A 21,811-nucleotide genomic window follows, 5' to 3' on the forward strand; every position below is an offset into this window, starting at 1 on the left:
ATGGAAGTTCGAGAACATTTCATGTTGCAATGTGCAGCAAGGTATGAGTAAAGATTGTAATTTGCTACACCTTATAAAAGTTAATTGGTAATTCTAATGCAATAATTTTTATGCTTCTTTGTCTATTAGAAAAGAAAAATTTAGATCTAAAACAAAAATTCTAGAAACTTTTTTCCATTTCATTGCTCTCACCTTGATATATTAGAAGCAAAGCAAGAAATCACTTTTTGTCTTTGAATTTCATTAGTCTTTCATTTTGTTTTTCTTTGAGTCTGATAAATCCTAGAGAAAGCACAGAGAATAAAAATCGGACAGGAAAACATTAAAACAAAATTGGACATACATTTTTAACTCCCAAAGATTTCCTAAATTGACTGTTCCTCAATCTTTTCCCATCGGATGTTCATACACACACAAGGTTTTCCCTAAATGTTGTAAGGTCAGATTCCCTCAACTGCAATAAGAGTCTTGCCCAGGTGACATCCTAGTGCATTGAAAAAGACTGCACACACAAGAGGAGCAATGAACAAGACAGACAAAAACCACTGCAGAAACTAATATTAAATACACAAAGTACACAAGTATTTATTACATTTTGCAAGCACTTTGTTCTACATTTCAAAAACGCCACCATCAAGCTGTTGGCACATTTATGTACAAAACAGATTACTTGTAATGCCTGCTACAAAGCACTCCATGAAAATACAAACTCTAAAACCAGAAATAAAAGCCAAAATGTCAACATCACTACATAAATTTAAAAGACAGTTTTAAAAATCATTACACACTGTAGACACAGAACTGAAACACTATAATATAGAATTTAAAGAAGCCCATTAATACTTTTGCTGAATATCTTTAATACTGCATATGTCAGAAAAAATGTTGAACCATTAAGATAATCTAAGTGTTAAAAAAGCAAAAGGACCCCCAAATTAATATTACAGAATGCATAATCATGCCACAGATAACGCTAGTAATACCCCCTACCTACTACAAGAACTTGTAAAATTACTGATGATGCATGACTAGTAGTTGTACAAAGATTGTTTCACTCAATAAATTTTATTGGGAATGCACTTACACTGAAGGAGGATTTCACAATGGTCAAATCAGTGCACAATACTACCTAGGTTTATACACTGACAGAATTTCTTGTCAGGCTACATCATTATTTTACATGACACTTCACAGCATTCTTGTAGCATTAGAAATAATCAAAAGAGAGTCAAGGTTAAAACAAACACGAAATTTGGTCCATTAATACTGATTGTTTTTCTTTTAAAATTGGTCTGATATAGGTACTTCTTATAAATGAATATGAATGAACATTCGGTTAAAATGACTTACTTGAAATAAAACCACAAAATATATCACTACACTCCAAAACAATACATTCTCTAGTGGCCTCTGACCACCCTTTAGAAAACACTACAGGTAAACCAACATAGATTGGAAGGCTGCAAGCAAAGCTATTATATTAATGGAAGTCTTTTCAAATATATCATACACATTTTAAGAAATAGCTTACAGAGGTGCAATCCATTAAAAGTTTTAAGTGGGTAAAACAAGTCTTGAGGGTTTAGTGTGCTTATGTTTAAGATACCACCTTCATAAAGGTAATTAATTTTCCACATTAGCATATTAAAAGATCCAATCCAGCCACTGCATAAGTCACAAAAAGATCATTCTCCAACAGTCCACAGTAGTTATTTCCATGATAATTGTTTCTATACTAAACTTTAAAAGGTAAGCCCAGTGTCACAATCTTAGAAAGGCAACTGGCCATGCATTAGCATTACTGTTTCTACATGCTCACAACATAAACATGAGTAATCAGAGAAATACCTTTTAAGTACATCAAAGAAAAAAATACAATGTTAACAAAGATAAGAAGCACTTTTTTTAACCTACCCTTATAAATTTAGAAATTGCACCTTAGATTGATGAAAACATTAACCAGGGCCAATAGCCATGTGGCCACTGATCTCCAGACTAGATTCCCATATCAAGAAGAGTGATCATGATGTCATTTCTGTCACTTGTTCATAATGTACAATGGTCCCTTTGAAGGTTACCTGTAGTTAAACTAGTTACTGAAATCAAAACTAAAATGTATAAAAAGCTATTTCCTCTTTCAAAACATAAGAAACAATGCAAAAAGTGTTATGTGTGATATGTGGGAGTTGATTAAAAATCAAACAAGTATTTGCATGTGACAATGTTAATATCTTTGATCTTACAGAATAACTAAATCAGTTTGAGAGTTAAAACAAAAGACTGAATAGGAGCTTGTAGAAGAGAGTTGGCTATTCCAATTTAACAAATTAGGAGATTGAATGCTAACCAGGAAAGAGTTATACTCAGGTGATTCATTAGTCACCCTACATATCTTTGATGAGAAGCACTCTTTGTTTTGCTTTTCACAGATTGGATGGTTGGATGGCCCTTAATTAAACACCAATGCATTCAAATGGGAAGGAACAATGAAACTTATTTATGTGTATGCATTGAGCCGCTCTTTGGAGCGGGTGGAATGAATGTCATGAAGCTCTTGCTCCTCCTTTGACTTGATGTCTTCATACTTCTGCATCCGGCAGGCATCTTTCACATAGGCCCAGTTGGCAGACAGAACCATAAGGTAGTGAACCTGATAGAAACAAATAATTTATTCTGGACATCTGTTCACTCTCAGAATATTGTTGCCATGACAAAATAAATACCCCAAACTATTTATGTATATAACAAAGGTTCACATGTTAAACAGGAACAATATTCGTGTGAGAAGAACACTGTAGCTAACACGGATTCCCCACTAACTCAAGACTGAATATAAATGCTCTTTAATGTTTTCTGGCTATGCTACCTTCATTTACCCAACGACTAAGAATTGCATGCTTCATCTTCATATGTATCTGTGCTCTAATGTATCTAAGCAGAAATATTCTCTTACATCTTTTGTGTTTTGAGTTTATATTGTGCTGAGAAGAATGTTCTCATAAATTCTAAAACAAACTTGTGTATTTAATTATCAAGGTGATTGTTTTCACAATTCATTTTCAACTGCTTTTTGTATGATACGGGGAACTATAATATTTTGTCAGACTGATCTTTTATATTAATAGGTATTCACAATAAGTAGAAGGTATTATATTAAAAAATAAATCACATAACCCAAGTATGATACTATAGACTTATATTTGCAACTATTTAATGAGATATAGAGGGAAAGACCACAGATTTAATGCCAACCTGGTTAAAAGTTCAAGGTTGGATTGAAGACCTTACTTAGACCCTTCCTGCTTGCCTAGCAATCACAAGTTTATAGGTCTTGTATCCAATGCTGCAGAATGAGAGGTTTCAACATGATATAATTTAATGGATAAGTTCATTAAAAATTAATAGATTCATTCATACATATAAAGTTGTACTTTCTTTGACATTAAAAATATAAGGAGTGTTGTTATTCAACCTTTAGAAAATAAAATAGTAAGTAACTTAATACTCGATAAAGAATATAATCAAAGAAAATTAGTCTACCAATTTGAGAAAGGAGGGCTGATACAGTTTGAATGAGAAAGGCCCCCATAGGTTAATATTTTTGAGTAGTTGGAATGCTGCTGCTGAAACTCTTTAGGAAGGATGAGGAGATGTGGCCTGGTTGAATGAGGTATGTCACTAGGAGTGAGCTTGGAGATTTTGAAAGCCTCTTCCAGTTGCAGTCTCTCCCTCTCCCTTTCCCTCTCCCTCTCTTTCTCCCTCTTTTTCTCCCTCTCCTCCCTCTCTTCCTCTCCTCCTCCCTCTCTTCCTCTCTCCCTCTCTTCCTCTCTTCTTCTCCCCTCTCTCCCTCTCCCTCTCCCTCTCCCTCTCCCTCCCCCCCCCTCTCTCTCTCTCTCTTCCTTCCTCCCTCTGTACCTTCCTCCTTCTTTCTCTGGCTATGGATCAGATGCATGGTCTTAGCTCCTGCTCTAATGCCATGCCTGTCTGCCTTCTGCTACACTCCTTGCCAGGGTAGTCATAGACTTTAACCTCCTGGAAAGATGAGCCCCCAAATTAAATGCTTTGTTTAATGAATTGCCTTGGTCATAGTGTTTTGTCATTTCAACAGAAAAGTAACTAAGACAGGGGCATGGGAGGGACTTGAAGTAGGCCAACTCGAGGTAGGAAAGGGTTCAGGGAAGTAATGTAATTCTACTTCAGTAAAATCATTAATAAAAATAAAGAATTACAAGGTATGAGTCCAAATTGATATTAGAAAAGTAAACATATATATATACAAAAATTCTAAATAGTGTATATTATAATGTATTTATTTTGTTTTATAACAAAATATTAATTAATTAATTGCAATGTTGGTGATCCATTCAGGGTCTTATGCATGCTAGGCAAGCATTCTATAACTGAGCTATACCAACTGCTCCTTCTTCTAATTTTTGTGACACCAAAATGTAGGAAGAAATAGAATCTTTGTTATTTTTTTAGAACATACTATTTCCTTTGAATGTTTACATTTTGTTTACTACAAGTTGAGAGTCCCTTAAGAGAAAGTACTATAGATGATATTCCTGCATGCTGTGCTTTTACATTATGGAAACTTAAACACTGTCAGTGTATGTGGATCAAAAAAAGAAAAAAGCTTCCAAATGCTTGAGTTTATCGAGAATTTTGATTATGTAATTCACAATGAGTTTTATGGTGGCTCTGAATTTTAGAATAATATTGACCAGAAAGAATTAACCTCAACAGAATGTTTCACATTTTACCACAATCTTGTACACTCTTTCTATTCAAATTAAATTTTATGTGGCCAGTGAGATGAGTCAGTGAGAAAACATACAAACAAATTGCAGCCTGAGACTTGAGTTCAAATCCTATGACCCACATGGGACAAAAAGAGAAAACATTTGCCTAAAATGTTGTCTTACCTTTATACATATACTATGGCACACCTGCTACCTGTCCCCCAGAAACTAATGAATATATTTTAAAACTATTTTCTTCCTGTATAAAAATCAGATTCACTTTTATTTTATGTATATGAGTGTTTTGTCTGCATGTATGTGTTCCATGTGGATGACTGCTGCATAGAGGTCAGAGTAAGGTGTCAGATGGCCTGCTTTAAGCTGCCTTGCGGATGTTAGGAATTGAACCCAGTTCCTCTAGAAGAGCAACCACCTTAACTGCTGATCCATATCCCCAGATCCATCTCTTACTATACTGACAATAACATCTTATGTAGAAAATGTATGAGAAAAAATTATGCATTCAAGCAAGTAGCATTGCAATTCAACCTGTTAAGTCAATCATTGAGCTGTGAGGGACTTACCATAGCAATAACCGCTGCTCCTGCTCCAGCAAGGGCCACAATGAACAAGTGGAAGGTCATATTCAGCTGCAATAGACAAAACAGAACAAAACAAAATGACACACATACACAAGTCAAAGTGAGTCAGTTGCATAGAGAGGAGAATCTGTGACTAACACTATTGTTATATAAGAAAGACTCAGTAGGTCATTAACAAGAGTGAGCTCTTCACAAGTTGTGTACTTCATCAGCAATAGCATAGAAATACCCTTCATCTTTCAAATCACTTAAATCAGTACCACTGAACCATCCTAATATGATTTCATTACAATAATGAGGTGCCATTTAAAGTGATGGATTTTTATAATTTTATAACTATATATTTATGATACATCTTTATAATTTTCAACCTTCATTAAGATGAGTTTCTAGAATATTTTAAGCATTAATAATAATTTATTGAAATACAAAAAATAGTTTTTATACTTGGTCTCCAGTAGCCTGCATAAAACAAGAAGCAAAATAATCTCTGATAGAAAAAAATCAAAATACACTTAATTATAATACATTTGTAAATAGTAAAGTATATGCTCAAATTTTGACACAAGTAGAGTATAAAAGAGTTACCTCAGTAGATTCACACATCCTCAGGAAGTTCTCAGAGACAGTACAAATTTTCTTTTCCTCTCCAATTGTCACAATCCCTACATTATGTAGAAAATTATAGATTAGCATTTAAGTATCCAAATGAGTCTTGAGAGAAAATCATTTAGCTGTTCAAACCTCAGCAACTTTCATGTTAAACTGTGATAAGTTGCAATGGAAAAGTTATTATAGTCCACAATAACTGTGCCTAGAATTATGAATGATGCACAACACTAACCCAGGAATTTAAACTTTTTTTCTCCTTAAGAACTGAAATGAATCGATCCACTGGGTTGTTTGAATTTGATTGTAGCTAGTCCATTGCTTTGGATCATTAATGTAATGAACCAAATTTAAAATTATCACAAATATTTTTGTGATTATGCCCCAGGCAGGAGTTAAAAGACATTGCTAATTCATTCATGCCAATGCTTGCATGTTGAGCTATGGACGGACTACATTAGGATCACCTACAGGATGTTTCCAAATACTAACATCTCTAGACTGCAACACATCTTTAGCCTTGAATCTATTAAATTCAGGTCTGGAGTACTTCAGCAAGCTCACAGGGAAAAAGCTCTGTCATAAATTGCTGGCTTTGCAAGCCCAATGACGTTAAGTTGATCCACCTAGTCTCTATTAGAAAAATCTGGGTATGGTGACACTGAGAAGGTAGAGACCTGGAGCACACAGGCAGGATAGCTTGGTCTGATTTTGAGGTATCAGAACTGGGAGCACGGCTGTGGGATGGGGGAGTCTGGAAAATGACCTCAAGGGTTTAATAGCCTCTAGTACTATGCATATAGGAACAGACATCTTCTATCTTCACATTAGTAGTTAATAAATATGGGATTTTAATTTTTAAAATAGGTTGTTTTTTTGTGTGTGTGTGTGTATGTATGTATGATCTGTGTGTGTGTGTGTGTGTGTGTGTGTGTGTGTGTGTGTGTGTGTGTGTGTGTGTGTGTGTGGGTATGAGTTTGTGAATGTAAGCTTGCAATGCATGTACCGAAATTTGCACATTGGGATCAGAGGAAAACATTGTGGCATTGGCTATATTCTCCTAGACTCTCATGGATTATGATATAGAATTTAGGATGGTAGGCTTTTGTGGTCAGACCTTTCTACCCATTGAGCAGTCCCACCTGCCCTTATCCCCTAACTTCAGATCTCCTTTTTTGGGCATGGAAGTAGTTTGCATTCATGCTGCCTTTGGTCTTTTTTGGTGTTTGTTTGTTTGTTTGTTTTTACACATATCCATGAAATGATAACAAATGATAAGTCACATACATTCCAATCTCTAGTCTTTTTGCATGTGATGCCCCTTGCTTTGTATGTGCGTGCATATTCACATAGTCTTGTCCTTATTTTACTATTTTAATCAATTCTTTGATAACTTCACATAATGCATTTTGATCATATTCACCCCTCCACCCCATGCCAAAAAGCACTACCCACTGAACTTTATGTCCTCATTTATTTCTTAAACTCTAGTATAATTTGTAGTGTCCACATCCTTTGGGGTATGTGGCCATAACTGCCATTTGGATATCTACCAGGCGCCACACCCTTAAAGAAAACTTACTCTACATCTTATAGTGGCTTTAAAGTGTAGTTAAGGGTAGATTTCATTCCCATTCTTTCCCTTCACACTGTTATCCTGTCCACCTTAAGCTTGCACAAGTATTGCACATGTTATTGCAATTAATGTGAACTCATATATGTAACTGTCCAGTTGTGTCTGGAAAATACAGTACTTTTGTAATAATGCACTGCCTCTGGCTCTGTCAGTCATTCTACTCCCAGAGGTGGTGTGACATAGACAAGGCATGCAGGTCTGGATACTCTGCAGTATTTTATTTCTGTATATTGGCCAGTTATGTGTTTCTGTGTTTATCTCTATCTAAAAAAACAAAAACAAAAACAAAACCAACAAACAAACAAAAAATTCTCAACAGAGTCATTAATCTACAAGCAGAGCAATGCTATTTAAGACTTTGTAGACACGAACTCACAGGGGCTGTAATGGCATATACAAAGCCTTCAGAATACCAAGACAGTCAACAACCTCACCATGTAAAGGAAGGGCTCACAAAATCTCACCAATAGGAGCTATCAGTAGTTTTATTGCTGCTGGTAGAAGGGGAGTCAGGTTTTTTTGTTTTTTGTTGTTTGTTTGTTTGTTTGTTTTGATGTAGTTTCTGATAAGCTAGTCCTGCCATAGGGGATGACCACATACTCATGCACATAGTAGCAGCACTTACTAGATTCACTGGGTCTTAAAAAATGTTCATGTTGTCATAGCCACTATAAATTTATGAACACATGCTCTATAGTGTTATAGGAAACACTACAGCCTTGTAATAATGTACTACTTCTGTATCTTACAGAAGTTGTAACAGTAACATCCTACATAAAACCTGCATAATCTCAATAAGACATTGAAAGAGGAGATAGATGACAAGCTGCATGCCTATCTGAGAAACTATTCCAACTGACAGCTGTTGGCATAGGAAAAGTCAGTTTAGGACGTCACCCTGTTAGGTTGACCATGCTCTACTAGATGGCTGTACACACAACAGTGTATAGTCAGCACAAAATGAACTAGATGTGTTTAAAGAAACAAGGACATTGATTTGGTTAGCTAGGAAAGGAGGATAGATATGAGAGGAGTTGAGGAAGGAGGAGACTATGACCAAAGTTAATTGAATGAACTCCTCAAAAGCAATTTTTAAAAGAGAATATGCAGCATGTGTAAGACCCTTGGGTTCAATCTTTAAAATATCAAGAAAAACAAGACAAGGATTATTTTCCTCTTGTTCCTCCTCTCTCCTTTATTCTTTAACATTATTATCTGTATATGAGTACACTGTAGCTGTATTCAGACACAACATCAGAGGGCATCAGACCATTACGGATGGTTGTGAGCCACTATGTGGTTGCTGGGATTTGTAATCAAGACCTTTGGAAGAGCAGTCAGTGCTTTTAACCATTGAGTCATCTCTTCAGGCTCCTACCGTCATTATTTTTTTTTTATTATTATTAATAGAAAGTTTTCCTGTCTCCTCTTAGAGGATAAGGAAGTATGTCTTCCTTGGAGATGTCCCAACTCGATATCTCAATACAGTTAACCATTGATCAGTGAACTAAGGAAATGGATACCTGATTACACTTGAAAGCGGGCTTTGAAATTAAGAAAAGGAAACCTGTTTTGACTTGGTACTTCCAGAAATTCTTATTTTAATTTACAGAATGCCTTGAACTACATAGTCAGATATATTTATCTCTGAGTTAATGTATATATTGTCTCCAAAGCCATTTACAGTATTTCAAAGGCAGCTAGTCAAAGTGATTTTTACTTTGAAACCTACTATCTACCTACCAAACTGACGAAGGTCCAAGCAGAGATTTGCTCCCTCCACGAGTGTAGTATTCCGGCAGATGGTCCACACGTTGAAATACATGTACACTGGCAGTGAGGTAAAAGCTGTGACTCCCAGCCAGGCCAACATGAAGAGGTATGTCAGCATGATAAACTGCAGCAGGGGAAAGGCAGAGAAAGAAAACATGAAAGCTACTGCAAAATGAAGATTGAGAGAAGTCTCAATCTTCAAAGCACACACTACTTTGAGAAACATGGTACATAAATGCTCAAAAGAACATTATTAGGAATTATAATATGAGAATTAGAGAATTTTCCTCATAAAATACTTCATGAGAATTGAGATGTAAAAATACTTATGTTCCTTTGTATTAATGAATTAATTATTCTTGGTTTCTTGTTCAGTACACTGATAGACGGATTTCACAGTATTTTGTGACATGAGGACCAATTCCAAAGCTTTGTTGGCCTGTCAACTCATCTCTTTCACAAAAAAAGTTGAAAATATCTGCTAAGCATCAGAGCATGTTCTGAATGGTAAGGTCTCTTCAACTCTAACTCCAATGTACTGCCTGAAACATTGCACATCACCTTCTAACATAGTTCAAATATAAAATACAAAGATCTATTCTTACATAATATTTTTTTCATCTTTATTAACTTGGGTATTTCTTATTTACATTTCGATTGTTATTCCTTTTCCCGGTTGCCAGACCAACATCCCCCTAACCCATCCCCCACCCCTTCGCTATGGGTGTTCCCCTCCCCATGCTCCCCCAATTACCACCCACCCCCAACAATCACTTTCACTGTGGGGATCAGTCGTGGCAGGACCAAGGGCTTCCCCTTCCACTGGTGCTCTTACTAGGATATTCATTGCTACCTATGAGGTTGGAGGCCAGGGTCAGTCCATGTATAGTCTTTGGGTAGTGGCTTAGTTCCTGGAAGCTCTGGTTGGTTGGCATTGCTGTTCATATGGGGTCTCGAGCCCCTTTAAGCTCTTCCAGGCCTTTCTCTGATTCCTTCAACGGGGGTCCTGTTCTCAGTTCAGTGGTTTGCTGCTGGCATTCGCCTATGTATTTTCTGTATTCTGGGTGTGTCTCTCAGGAGAGATCTACATCCGGTTCCTGTCAAACTGCACTTCTTTGCTTCATTCATTTTATCAAGTTTGGTGGCTGTATATGTATGGGCCACATTTGGGGCAGGCTCTAAATGGGAGTTCCTTCTGCCTGTGTTCTAAACTTTGCCTCCCTATTCCCTCCCAAGAGTATTCTTGTTCCCCTTTTAAAGAAGGAGTGAAGCATTCACATTTTGGTCATCCATCTTGAGTTTCATGTGTTCTAGGCATCTAGGGTAATTCGAGCATTTGGGCTAATATCCACTTATCAATGAGTGCATACCATGTGTGTTTTTCTCTGATTGGGTTACCCCATTCAGGATGATATTTTCCAGTTCCATCCATTTGCCTATGAATTTCATGAAGTAATTGTTTTTGATAGCTGAGAAATATTGCATTGTGTAGATGTACCACATTTTTTGTATCCATTCCTCTGTTGAAGGGCATCTGGGTTCTTTCCAGCATCTGACTATTATAAATAAGTCTGCTATGAACATAATGGAGCATGTGTCTTTGTTGTATGTTGGGGCATCTTTTGGGTATATGCCAAAGAGAGGAATAGCTGGATCCTCAGGTAGTTCAGTGTCCAATTTTCTGAGGAACCTCCAGACTGATTTCCAGAATGGTTGTATCAGTCTACAATCCCACCAACAATGGAGGAGTGTTCCTCTTTCTCCCCATCCTCGCCAGCATTTGCTGTCACCTGAGATTGATCTTAGCCATTCTCACTGGTGTGAGGTGAAATCTCAGGGTTGTTTTGATTTGCATTTCCCTTATGACTAAAGATGTTGAACATTTCTTTAGGTGTTTCTCAGCCATTCGGCATTCCTCAGCTGTGAATTCTTTGTTTAGTTCTGAACCCCATTTTTTAATAGGGTTATTTGTCTCCCTGTGGTCTAACTTCTTGAGTTCTTTGTATATTTTGGATATAAGCCCTCTATTTGTTGTAGGATTGGTAAAGATCTTTTCCCAATCTGTTGGTTGCCGTTTTGTCCTAACAACAGTGTCCTTTGACTTACAGAAGCTTTGCAGTTTTATGAGATCCCATTTGTCGATTCTTGATCATAGGGCATAAGCCATTGGTGTTTTGTTCAGGAAATTTCTCCATTGCCCATGTGTTCGAGATGCTTCCCCGCTTTTTCTTCTATTAGTTTGAGTGTATCTGGTTTGATGTGGAGGTCCTTGATTCACTTGGACTTAAGCTTTCTACAGGGTGATAAGCATGGATAGATCTTCATTCTTTTACATGCTGACCTCCAGTTGAACCAGCACAATTAGTTGAAAATGCTATCTTTTTTCCATGGGATGGTTGTGGCTCCTTTGTCAAAAATCAAGTGCCCATAGGTGTGTGGGTTCATTTCTGGGTCTTCAATTCTATTCCACTGGTCTATCTGTCTGTCTCTGTACCAATACCATGCAGTTTTTATCACTATTGCTCTGTAATACTGCTTGAGTTCAGGGATAGTGATTCCCCCAGAAGTCCTTTTATTGTTAAGGATAGTTTTAGCTATCCTGGCTTTTTGTTATTCCAGATGAATTTGCAAATTGTTCTGTCTCACTCTCTGAAGAATTGGATTGGTATTTTTCTGGGGATTGCATTGAATCTGTAGATCACTTTTGGTAAAATGGGCATTTTTACTATGTTAATCCTACCAATCCATGAGCATGGGAGATCTTTCCTTCTTCTGAGGTCTTCTTCAACTTCTTTCTTCAGAGGCTTGAAATTCTTATCTTACAGATCTTTTACTTGCTTGGTTAAAGTCATACTGAGGTATTTTATATTATTTTGGACTATTATGAAGGGTGTCGTTTCCCTAATTTCTTTCTTGGCTTGTTTCTCTTTTGTGTAGAGGAAGGCTACTGATTTATTTGAGTTAATTTTGTACCCAGCCACTTTGCTGGAGGTATTTTTCAGGTTTAGTAGTTCTCTGGTGGAACTTTTGGGATCGCTTAAATATACTATCATATCATCTGCAAATAGTGATATTTCGACTTCTTCTCTTCCAATCTGTATCCCCTTGATCTCCTTTTGTTTTCTGATTGCTCTGGCTAGAAATTCAAGAACTATATTGAATAAGTAGGGAGAGAGTGGCAGCCTTGTCTAGTCCCTGATTTTAGTGGGATTGCTTCAAGTTTCTCCATTTAGTTTAATGTTAGCAACTGGTTTGCTGTATATGGCTTTTACTATGTTTAGGTATGGGCCTTGAATTCCTATTCTTTCCAGACTTTCATCATGAAGGGGTATTGGATTTGGTCAAATGCTTTCTCAGCATCTAATGAAATGATCATGTGGTTTTATTCTTTCAGTTTGTTCATATTATTGATTACGTTGATGGTTTTCCATATATTAAACCATCCCTGCATGCCTGGGATGAAGCCTACTTGATCATGGTGGATGATTGTTTTGATGTGCTCTTGGATTCGGTTTGCCAGAATTTTATTGAGTATTTGTCCGTCGATATTCATAAGGGAAATTGGTCTGAAATTCTCTTTCTTTGTTGGGTCTTTGTGTGGTTTAGGTATAAGAGTAATTGTGGCTTCATAGAAGGAGTTCGGTAGCGCTTTGTCTGTTTCAATTTTGTAAAATAATTTGGATAGTATTGGTATGAGGTCTTCTATGAAGGTCTGATAGAATTCTGCACTGATCCCATCTGGACCTGAGCTCTTTTTGGTTCAGAGAACTTTAATGACTGCTTCTATTTTGTTAGGAGTTATGGAGTTGTTTAAATGGTTTATATGTTCCTGATTTAACTTCGGTACCTGGTATCTGTCTAGGAAATTGTCCATATCCTGCAGATTTTCAATTTTTGTGGAATATAGGCTTTTGTAGTAGGATCTGATGATTTTTTTGAATTTTCTCTGATTCTGTAGTTATGTCTCCCTTTTCATTTTTGATTTTGTTAATTTGGACACACTCTCTGTGTCCTCTTGTTAGTCTGGCTAAAGGTTTATCTATCTTGTTGATTTTCTCAAAAAACCAACTTTTGGTTCTGTTGATTCTTTGTATGGTCTTTTTTGTTTCTACTTGGTTGATTTCAGCTCTGAGTTTGATTATTTCCTGCCTTCTACTCCCTCTGAGTGTATTTGCTTCTTTTTGTTCTAGACCTTTTAGGTGTGCTGTCAAGCTGCTGATATATGCTCTCGCCTATTTCTTTCTGCAGGCACTCAGAGCTATGAGTTTTCCTCTTAGCACAGCTTTCATTGTGTCCCATAAGTTTGGGTATATTTTACCTTCATTTTCATTAAATTCTAAGAAGTCTTTAATTTCTTTCCTTATTTCTTCCTTGACCTGGTTATCATTGAGTAGAGCATTGTTCAACTTCCATGTATATGTGGGTGTGCTTCCCTTATTGTTAAAGAACAGCTTTAGCCCGTGGTGGTCTGATAGGATGCATGGGATTATATCTATTTTTCTGTATCTGTTGAGGCCTGTTTTATGATCAATTATATGGTCAATTTTGGAGAAAGTACCATGAGGTGGTGAGAAGAAGGTGTATCCTTTTGTTTTAGAATAGGATGTTCTATAAATATCGGTAGAGTCCATTTGGTTCATGATTTCTCTTAGTCTGTCTATGTCTCTGTTTAATTTCTGTTTCCATGATCTGTCCATTGATGAGAGTGGGGTGTTGAAATCTCCTACTATTATTGGGTGAGGTGCAATGTGTGTTTTGAGCTTTAGTAAGATTTCTTTTATGTATGTAGGTGCCCTTGTATTTGGAGCATAGGTATTTAGGATTGAGAGTTCATCTTGGTGGATTTTCCCTTTGATGAATATGAAGTGACCTTCCTTATCTTTTTTAATGACTTTTAGTTGAAAATCTATTTTATTCGATATTAGAATGGCTACTCCAGCTTGCTTCTTCAGACCATTTGCTTGGACAATTGTTTTCCAGCCTTTCACTCTGAGGTAGTGTCTGTCTTTGTCTCTGAGGTGTGTTTCCTATAGGCAGCAGAATGCAGGGTCCTCGTTGCATATCCAGTTTGTTAATCTATGTCTTTTCTTTGGAGATTTGCGACCATTGATATTGAGAGATATTAAGGAATAGTGATTATTGCTTCTTTGTTATACTCATATTTGGATGTGAGTTTATGTTTGTGTGCTTTTCTTAGCTTTGTTTTGTTGCCAAGACGATTAGTTTCTTGCTTTTTCTAGGGTGTAGCTTGCCTCCTTATGTTGGGCTTTACCATTTATTATCCTTGGTATGGCTGGATTTGTAGAAAGATATTGTGTAAATTTGGTTTTGTCATGGAATATCTTGGTTTCTCCATTTATGTTAATTGAGAGTTTCGCAGGATACAGTAACCTGGGCTGGTATTTGTGTTCTCTAGTGTCTGTATGACATCTGTCCAGGATCTTCTGGCTTTCATATTCTCTGGTAAGAAGTCTGGTGTGATTCTGATAGGTTTTTATATGTAAAAATATGGAACATTTCACGAATTTGCATGTCATCCTTGTGCAGGGGCCATGCTAATCTTCTCTGTATCATTCCAATTTTAGTATATGTGCTGCCGAAGCAAGCACCTTACTTAATACTTAATAAAACATTGTGCATCATTATCATGTGTTTTTTGTGAGTTTATGGCAGTGCATATTGCAATACTATACAAAGGTCAGAAAACAGAATTATAGAGTCTTATGAATGTACTAGATATGGAGTTGTCAATAGAATTCACAATACACAAATAATATACCATATACAAACACCCCGCTCTTTTCTTAAAAAAGATATTCAGTAAGAAATATGTGACAATGGAATAGAAATGGCTAGTATTAGGGATGAGGTAGTTTTAATACCAAATTTACTGAACTACAGTTTCTCAGATTTGTCACTATTAATGTTTGGGTCAGATAATTATTTGGTGTGAGGATTGCCCTATAAATTGCAGGATGGTTAGCATCAACTCTAGCCTTATGTACTGTGTATCTATTATGCAACAAAATTTTCCAACATCTAAGTTAAAAAAAAGAAATATCCCACAGTAGAAAGGGATGAAAATACACAGCCAAAGGGGAGGAAATGCAAACCAAATATGTCTATTGCCATTCTGAATGCAACATGAGAGAGCATTAAAATGTTGAAGATAATATGTTTTAAATTTATACTGTGAGAAGTTTAATGCAGAAAAACATTAACACTATGTAAATTACTTGAATATAAGGCAGAAAGAGACATTGTACAAATAAGAAGCACTTAAGAAAATTTAAAGACATATGGCCAAAGCATGGACAGATATTAATAATATTACATTATCAGCTCACTATGACAGACATTATTAAGCTAGAATTGGTAAATATGGGAACTGTATGAATCATTAACTTCCCCTAAAGTTAAAACTGTTTGAATATAAACATTACCAAAATATTCTATGAAATTTTGATAACATTTAAAATTAGGGTTATAAATATATAGAGTCATAAGTGATAAAAATTATATCCTGGGTAATGTGACTAATGTGTGTCTAAATTACAGTTTCCCTTTCTGCTCAGCCATGATCAAGCCTGCATGTCAGAGCAGGTGTCATGGGAGTGGGCAGGCACATCTTCTGCAGTTGACTACAAGCTGCATAGCCACTGAGGGGGCCCACGCAGCTGCTGCCAACCTTCTGGTGTGTTAGGTGTGACTGATGACACAATTGCTACTATTGTAGGAAACTAGTGTGGCTCATGATTCACTTTAAAAATAGGTATTTTATATTCCTCTTAAGACAGTTGAATGATAGGCAAATAATTATCTGTATATAGATGTGCAAATTCTTCCATGATTATTTTTACTATTTGATTTATCCCATTCTGAATAAAATGTCACAATTGACTGCAAATGTCATGCTAGTGGTATATTCTGTGCCATTTGAAATTAGTTTCTAGAGTCTTTCCATTGCCTTTCTATTGCTATAGTATTGTGGATTCAGAACTATAAAGATGGTCTTTATTTTGTCAAACAGGTCAACCATATTTAAAGAACTAAAATCACGTTCTAAGACTCACTGAAGCACTGTTGTGGGTATCTGAACAATAAGAAAGCTTATCATTCACTACAATCATTTAATACTACTATTTGTAAAGTACAAATCAAATTAAGATCAGAAACTGGTCTTTTTGTAGAGAAATTATTTAAGCGTCACTGAGAACTGAGTAAACATGTTTTTTGTTTGTTTTGTTTTTTAACATCAATCCAAGATCTTAATGTACCTTATTTCCTCTGAATCTGAAATTAATTATTACCAATCCAAAGAATTTAGGTAGCAATCACTTTTTAAAGCCCTTAAGTCATATTATTGAACTTCTAGTTCATGGATATGCAGTAAGAGTTTCCCCCAGACACACTAAACTAGGTCATATCACGGAATTGGTTACAAGGTATTCAACATAAAGATTTACTGCTAACTAGAATGTTTATGTTTTTCTTTGTGGCTGAAGAATTTTATTAGTCCTTATTACACTTTCCTTGCATTTTATGGTTTATTTGTTGTAATTGACTTGGAAAAATAGAAAGACTACGTAAGGAAGGGTTCTTCAATGACTCATGATGGGAAATTTATACAATACCACCTTCAAATATATCACATTTGATTTTTACTACTTTCATGTATTAGTAGATACATGCTTTATCCTATATTATTAATATATATCTGATTTATCACTAAACTCATTAAAAAGAGTTAAGACAAATATCAATAAATTTATAAAACAGAAATATTATGATGTAGTTACTCAAATATTTAGCTTAACACAGAGATATGTTTAAAAGAAGAAAAAGAAATTTAAATGCATATGTATTGTCTATAGATTAGGGTAAGTAGTTTCTATTATTTTGTGTGACAACCTAAGGATCTTTAAAATCCTTAATAATAAACCAAGTCTTCTTGCAGTACATATGATTTAACAATTTAATACCAACATTTCACAACAAAGACTTTTAATTTAGAACTCTTATTATGAAGTTGTAGGATGGCCATCCTTGAAGGACAAGTCACAACATTAAAAAGTTTTAGTTCTCTTCAGGTGACTACAAGCATCTGTGTGATGCTGAAATCAACCGACATTTCATGCTGAGTCCAGAGAAACGACATACCCAAGCGCTCACACATCTGCCACAGGTGGTGATTTTGAAGTCCCCATAGAGATCTTTGATGGCCCCAGTTGTGAAGAAACCTTCCACCATCAGTAAAATGCCATAGACAAAGAAAGCAGCCGCAATGCCATAGATCACATACTTAAAGATATCAATCCTGGGGACAAAAAGAGAAAACCAAAACCAAGGTGATTTATTTCAATGATTTTTGTCATTTGTTTATAAAATGTGATCCTCATATGTTCATAGATCTTTTGCAAAGAAATAAGGATGTGCACAGAACCAGGTATTCAAAACCTCAGCATGTATCATGGAGGAGCTATTGGAAGGGGATGGCTATTGGGAAAGGGAATGTCACTTTTCTTCAGGAATATGAACTTTGAGAGGCTGACCAGGCTTCTGTATATAGTCCTAAACCCACACACATGCAGGCAATATTAAGTGGATTCAGTGAGTATTAAATTAAATAATAAAGGAAAGAACATGAAGTTCAGAAGAAAGTGGAGGAAGATAGGAGAGGAACTGCAGAGGAGAAAGGGGGGTGGTGGACTGCCTTGGATCTGAACACACTATATTAAGTGAAATATTTGCTAATAAAACTGATATAAAAGAACACATAATCATAATGGTAGGTAGATTATAAAACATGTATATTCTATATGCCTAATGTCAACCTATGAATTTTGTTCTGCCAGCAAGGGTTTTTGTGTATATAGGCTTCTTCTTCATCCTCTATAGTCTCCTTTGTTCTCTGGTCACAGTAATAATGTCTATGAAACAGACTATGTTAGACATCTAATTTAATTATCATCTTTGTAGTGAGTAGCTTATTTCTCTTAACATGAAATTTTTGCAACTCATCCACATCTTATCACATATCAGAATTTATTTTCTAATGATAAATAGTAGTTCCCTACCTATATACTATATTTTCTTTACATAGATGTTTGTCTGTAGATATTTAAATTGTTTTGTACTCTGGCCTTTGAAACTCTATGCAATAAACATGGTAAACCAGCTATATTTTGTCACTACACTAGTCTCTAGTGCATTTGATTTAACTTCTATCATAGAATATCACGAGTATTTTCTTGCAACTAGAGTACCAACAATAAAAAGGAAGAGAATTCTCCATATGACAAGTAAACTTTTCTTGCAGAATCACAAATTAATATTAAGTAGAAATGATCCTGAAATCACCCCAGCATAATTTCTGAGAGGTTTAAAACAGTAATTCTCCATTTCTCACTGTGGTAAAAACATTGGTAAAAAAATCCATACTAAAATTAGATTTAGGAAACATAAACATATTCATACAGAGAACTGATACATACATGATAGCTACAGTTAAACATGGATATATAGATAATAATGGGTAGATGACAGATGATATACTTCTATCCCATAGCTCTGTATTTAGGAGATCAATGCTCATTAAATTTAGAAAGAAGAATTAGCATGTTTGTAAATAAATTTCTATTTACAGCTCTTGATTTCAAAAATATCTACTCTGTGCTTATGGTCCATATAATATCTATTTAAAACACAGAAATATTTATAAACATAGTTGTATCCTGTAGATGAAGAATATTCTATGAGTGCTAATTTTCATACATTATCTCTACTACTGAGTAGTTCACTGTCACTGAGATAAGAATTGCAGAAGATGTCAATAAAATGCAAATGTGGGGATACCACCACCTCAGTGATTTCTGTTATCTATACTAAAGAATAGATCATACACAATAAGTGGAATATATGAGCTTTATACTTTATATGTCATTTGGATATGATATTTTATCCTTAATACAACCTCAATATTGAAGTACCTAAGGGATAAATCTCATGAGTATAGCATAAATTTCTAACACATTCAATAAAACTATTCGTTGTCACAAAACTTACCAATCTCTTTCATAAATAATATATCTATGATTTTACCTAATAAGATTTCCACTCAATTATTAAAGGAGGAGAAACTACTCGAAAGATACAGGCAGATTGGAATGATGTGGCTTCAAGCCAGTACCTGGAAGAGATAAATTGTTGAACCTTCTGTAGAGTCTTGGACATGAGTCTGCCCCTGATAACAACTTTATTCCAGACTCATGAACTTTCCAACTATGAGAGAATATATGTTTTTATCCATCTTCCTTGTTGTCTTTCTCCTTATTTTTTCCTTAATGCTAGGGATTGAACTCGGGTTCTCCTTGTGTATGTTACTTCTCTACATCTATCCACAGTCCCGTTCCTATACTTGAAGCCACAATAATTTGAAGCTATTTTTTATGGAAGTATCAGGTTCATACATTTGTTCATCTAAATGGAAGAAGCCTATGTATGACAAAGTTCTGACACTGTCTAATGTGTCAATGATTTGCAAGTAATTTACTAGCATACACTGATTGGATTGTAGTGCTAGAGTATGTAATCTCTCTTCTGAATTGGGAAGTGACAACTTTCGAAAGCAGGAAATGGCTACTGTATCCTAATGACTTGAAACCTATGTATTACTGAGCAGGAGATAAGTTCTTTGATGTAGAAAATTAGAAATTGCTTTTCCATTTTCTGTTCTACTATGTTTCATGAAATAATACAGATATGATCCATAAAGTTCATATTTAATAACTTTTCATGAGATAAAAGTAAAAATGACATATTCTCTTATTAGATTTACATGCCTACTGTGGTATGGTTAAGTATAAATGCCACAATGTTGCTCAAAAGATTCCTGGAACTTTTTTTAATTTTACATGATCAAAACTCCATATTATTGAAAAATAACTCTAATTTAGTCTGACTCTCCAACCCAGCTACTTTTTGAGTTCTACTTTTTTAGATGAAACAGATTATGCTAGTCGTTTTATTTAATGACCATCCTTGTGGTGAGTAGCTTATTTTAGGTAACATGAAGTCTTTGCCATTCATTCACATCTTGGCACAAGTCACGATATATTTTCTAATGTTCAGTAGCAGTTCACTGCCTATATACAATATTTTCTTCCCCTACATATTCATCTGTGTATATTTAAGTTGTATTATACCCTGGCCTATGAAAGTCAATGCAATGAACATAGTAGAACAGCTATGTCCTGATTTTATTTTTAAATAACTACTCGAATTATTGACATGTAAGTAAGCGAAGTATGTTTAAAGGGAAATTTATATGGTAATGTATCTTTCAAATATCCCATCCTTTGGATGAAGCTAAAATCTTGTCAAGAAAAAGATTTTCTAAGATATTCCTTTGTTTCACATTCAATACAATAAAAATTATTCCTAGAAATCTGCTTGTACATCGCCTTTCCTTCTTGAACTATGACCTTAATGATGCATACATGGTGGTATATGTTTTGAATTGTACATGCATAAGAATGTACTCACAATACGTATATGATATATATAATATATGTGTGTGTGTATATGTATAGTATATGTATATGTAGAGACTATCTAAAAAATCATAAGAAAGAACAATGATATGGAGATAATCTCATGCTATCTTTACTTGCTACATATAATAAATATTTCTTTGTTTTCTTATTTTTCAGCTGGACTTGCTTTAGCTTTGCATTCATGAAGATTTGAACCCATTAAATTCAATGACAAAATGACAACCTGTAATATCCCACCTCTCAGACTTTGTCTCTTTGTAAATCCTTTCAAAATTCTCAATGTTTGTTAAAACCATCTAAAAATTAAAAATAGCTTGTGCTTTATGTGTAGACATGGGATAAAGAAAAAACAGAATTATCAGTATTCATTCTTCCAATTTCTTATATAAATATTAATTCTATTACTTTGAAAACTTACACTCCAGCATTGCATTATGACTACATTAAAGAGAACACATTTTTCAGTGGTTTTAAGTTATAGCATGTTTTACAATATGGAGATCCATTTTCTCTATTCTCTACTTTTAACAGTGGTATAAAGAATAACAGCCTTCAAAGATGTCTACACAATACTTCTCAGCAAGTACTCATGAGCCTCTTTGTAAGCTCAAAAGGATTTTGCAGATTTTTTAATGATCACCAGTTAGAAAATATATCCTGGAGTAAATGAATACATTCAATGTAATTGTATGAATCTTTAAAACAGAAGATGTAAGAGCGTCACTATAAAACTCAGAGGGAGATTTCCAGGATGCCACATGCCTGGCTTTGAAGATGGAAAGGAACAAGGACCAAGAATGCAGGTGGCTTGTCAAAGATGGAATAACTCCAGAGATTCCAGATGGAATACAGTTTTGCCAACATCTTGATCTCAGCTCATTGCAATAAACCTAG

General features: G+C 35.2%; 1 protein-coding gene and 1 non-coding gene across 2 annotated transcripts in view; both read right to left on the reverse strand.

The window, feature by feature from the left end:
• Window positions 1-560: 560 nt before the first annotated feature.
• Window positions 561-21,811, reverse strand: part of Gpm6a (glycoprotein M6A) — a 110,895-nt gene continuing 89,644 nt past the window's right edge. The window contains exons 3-7 of the mRNA XM_032918801.1: window positions 17,523-17,679; window positions 9,333-9,486; window positions 5,933-6,009; window positions 5,327-5,392; window positions 561-2,650 (exon numbers count right to left, since the gene is read on the reverse strand). Coding sequence (XP_032774692.1) covers window positions 2,498-2,650; window positions 5,327-5,392; window positions 5,933-6,009; window positions 9,333-9,486; window positions 17,523-17,679 — 607 coding nt within the window. The 3' untranslated portion in view covers window positions 561-2,497. The remainder of the gene's footprint in view (window positions 2,651-5,326; window positions 5,393-5,932; window positions 6,010-9,332; window positions 9,487-17,522; window positions 17,680-21,811) is intronic.
• Window positions 14,865-14,971, reverse strand: LOC116915160. The gene has a single exon (XR_004389824.1). It is a non-coding gene; the product is annotated as a U6 spliceosomal RNA (small nuclear RNA).

The sequence above is a fragment of the Rattus rattus genome, chromosome 13 (genome assembly GCF_011064425.1).
Source record: "Rattus rattus isolate New Zealand chromosome 13, Rrattus_CSIRO_v1, whole genome shotgun sequence".
NCBI lineage: Eukaryota > Metazoa > Chordata > Mammalia > Rodentia > Muridae > Rattus > Rattus rattus.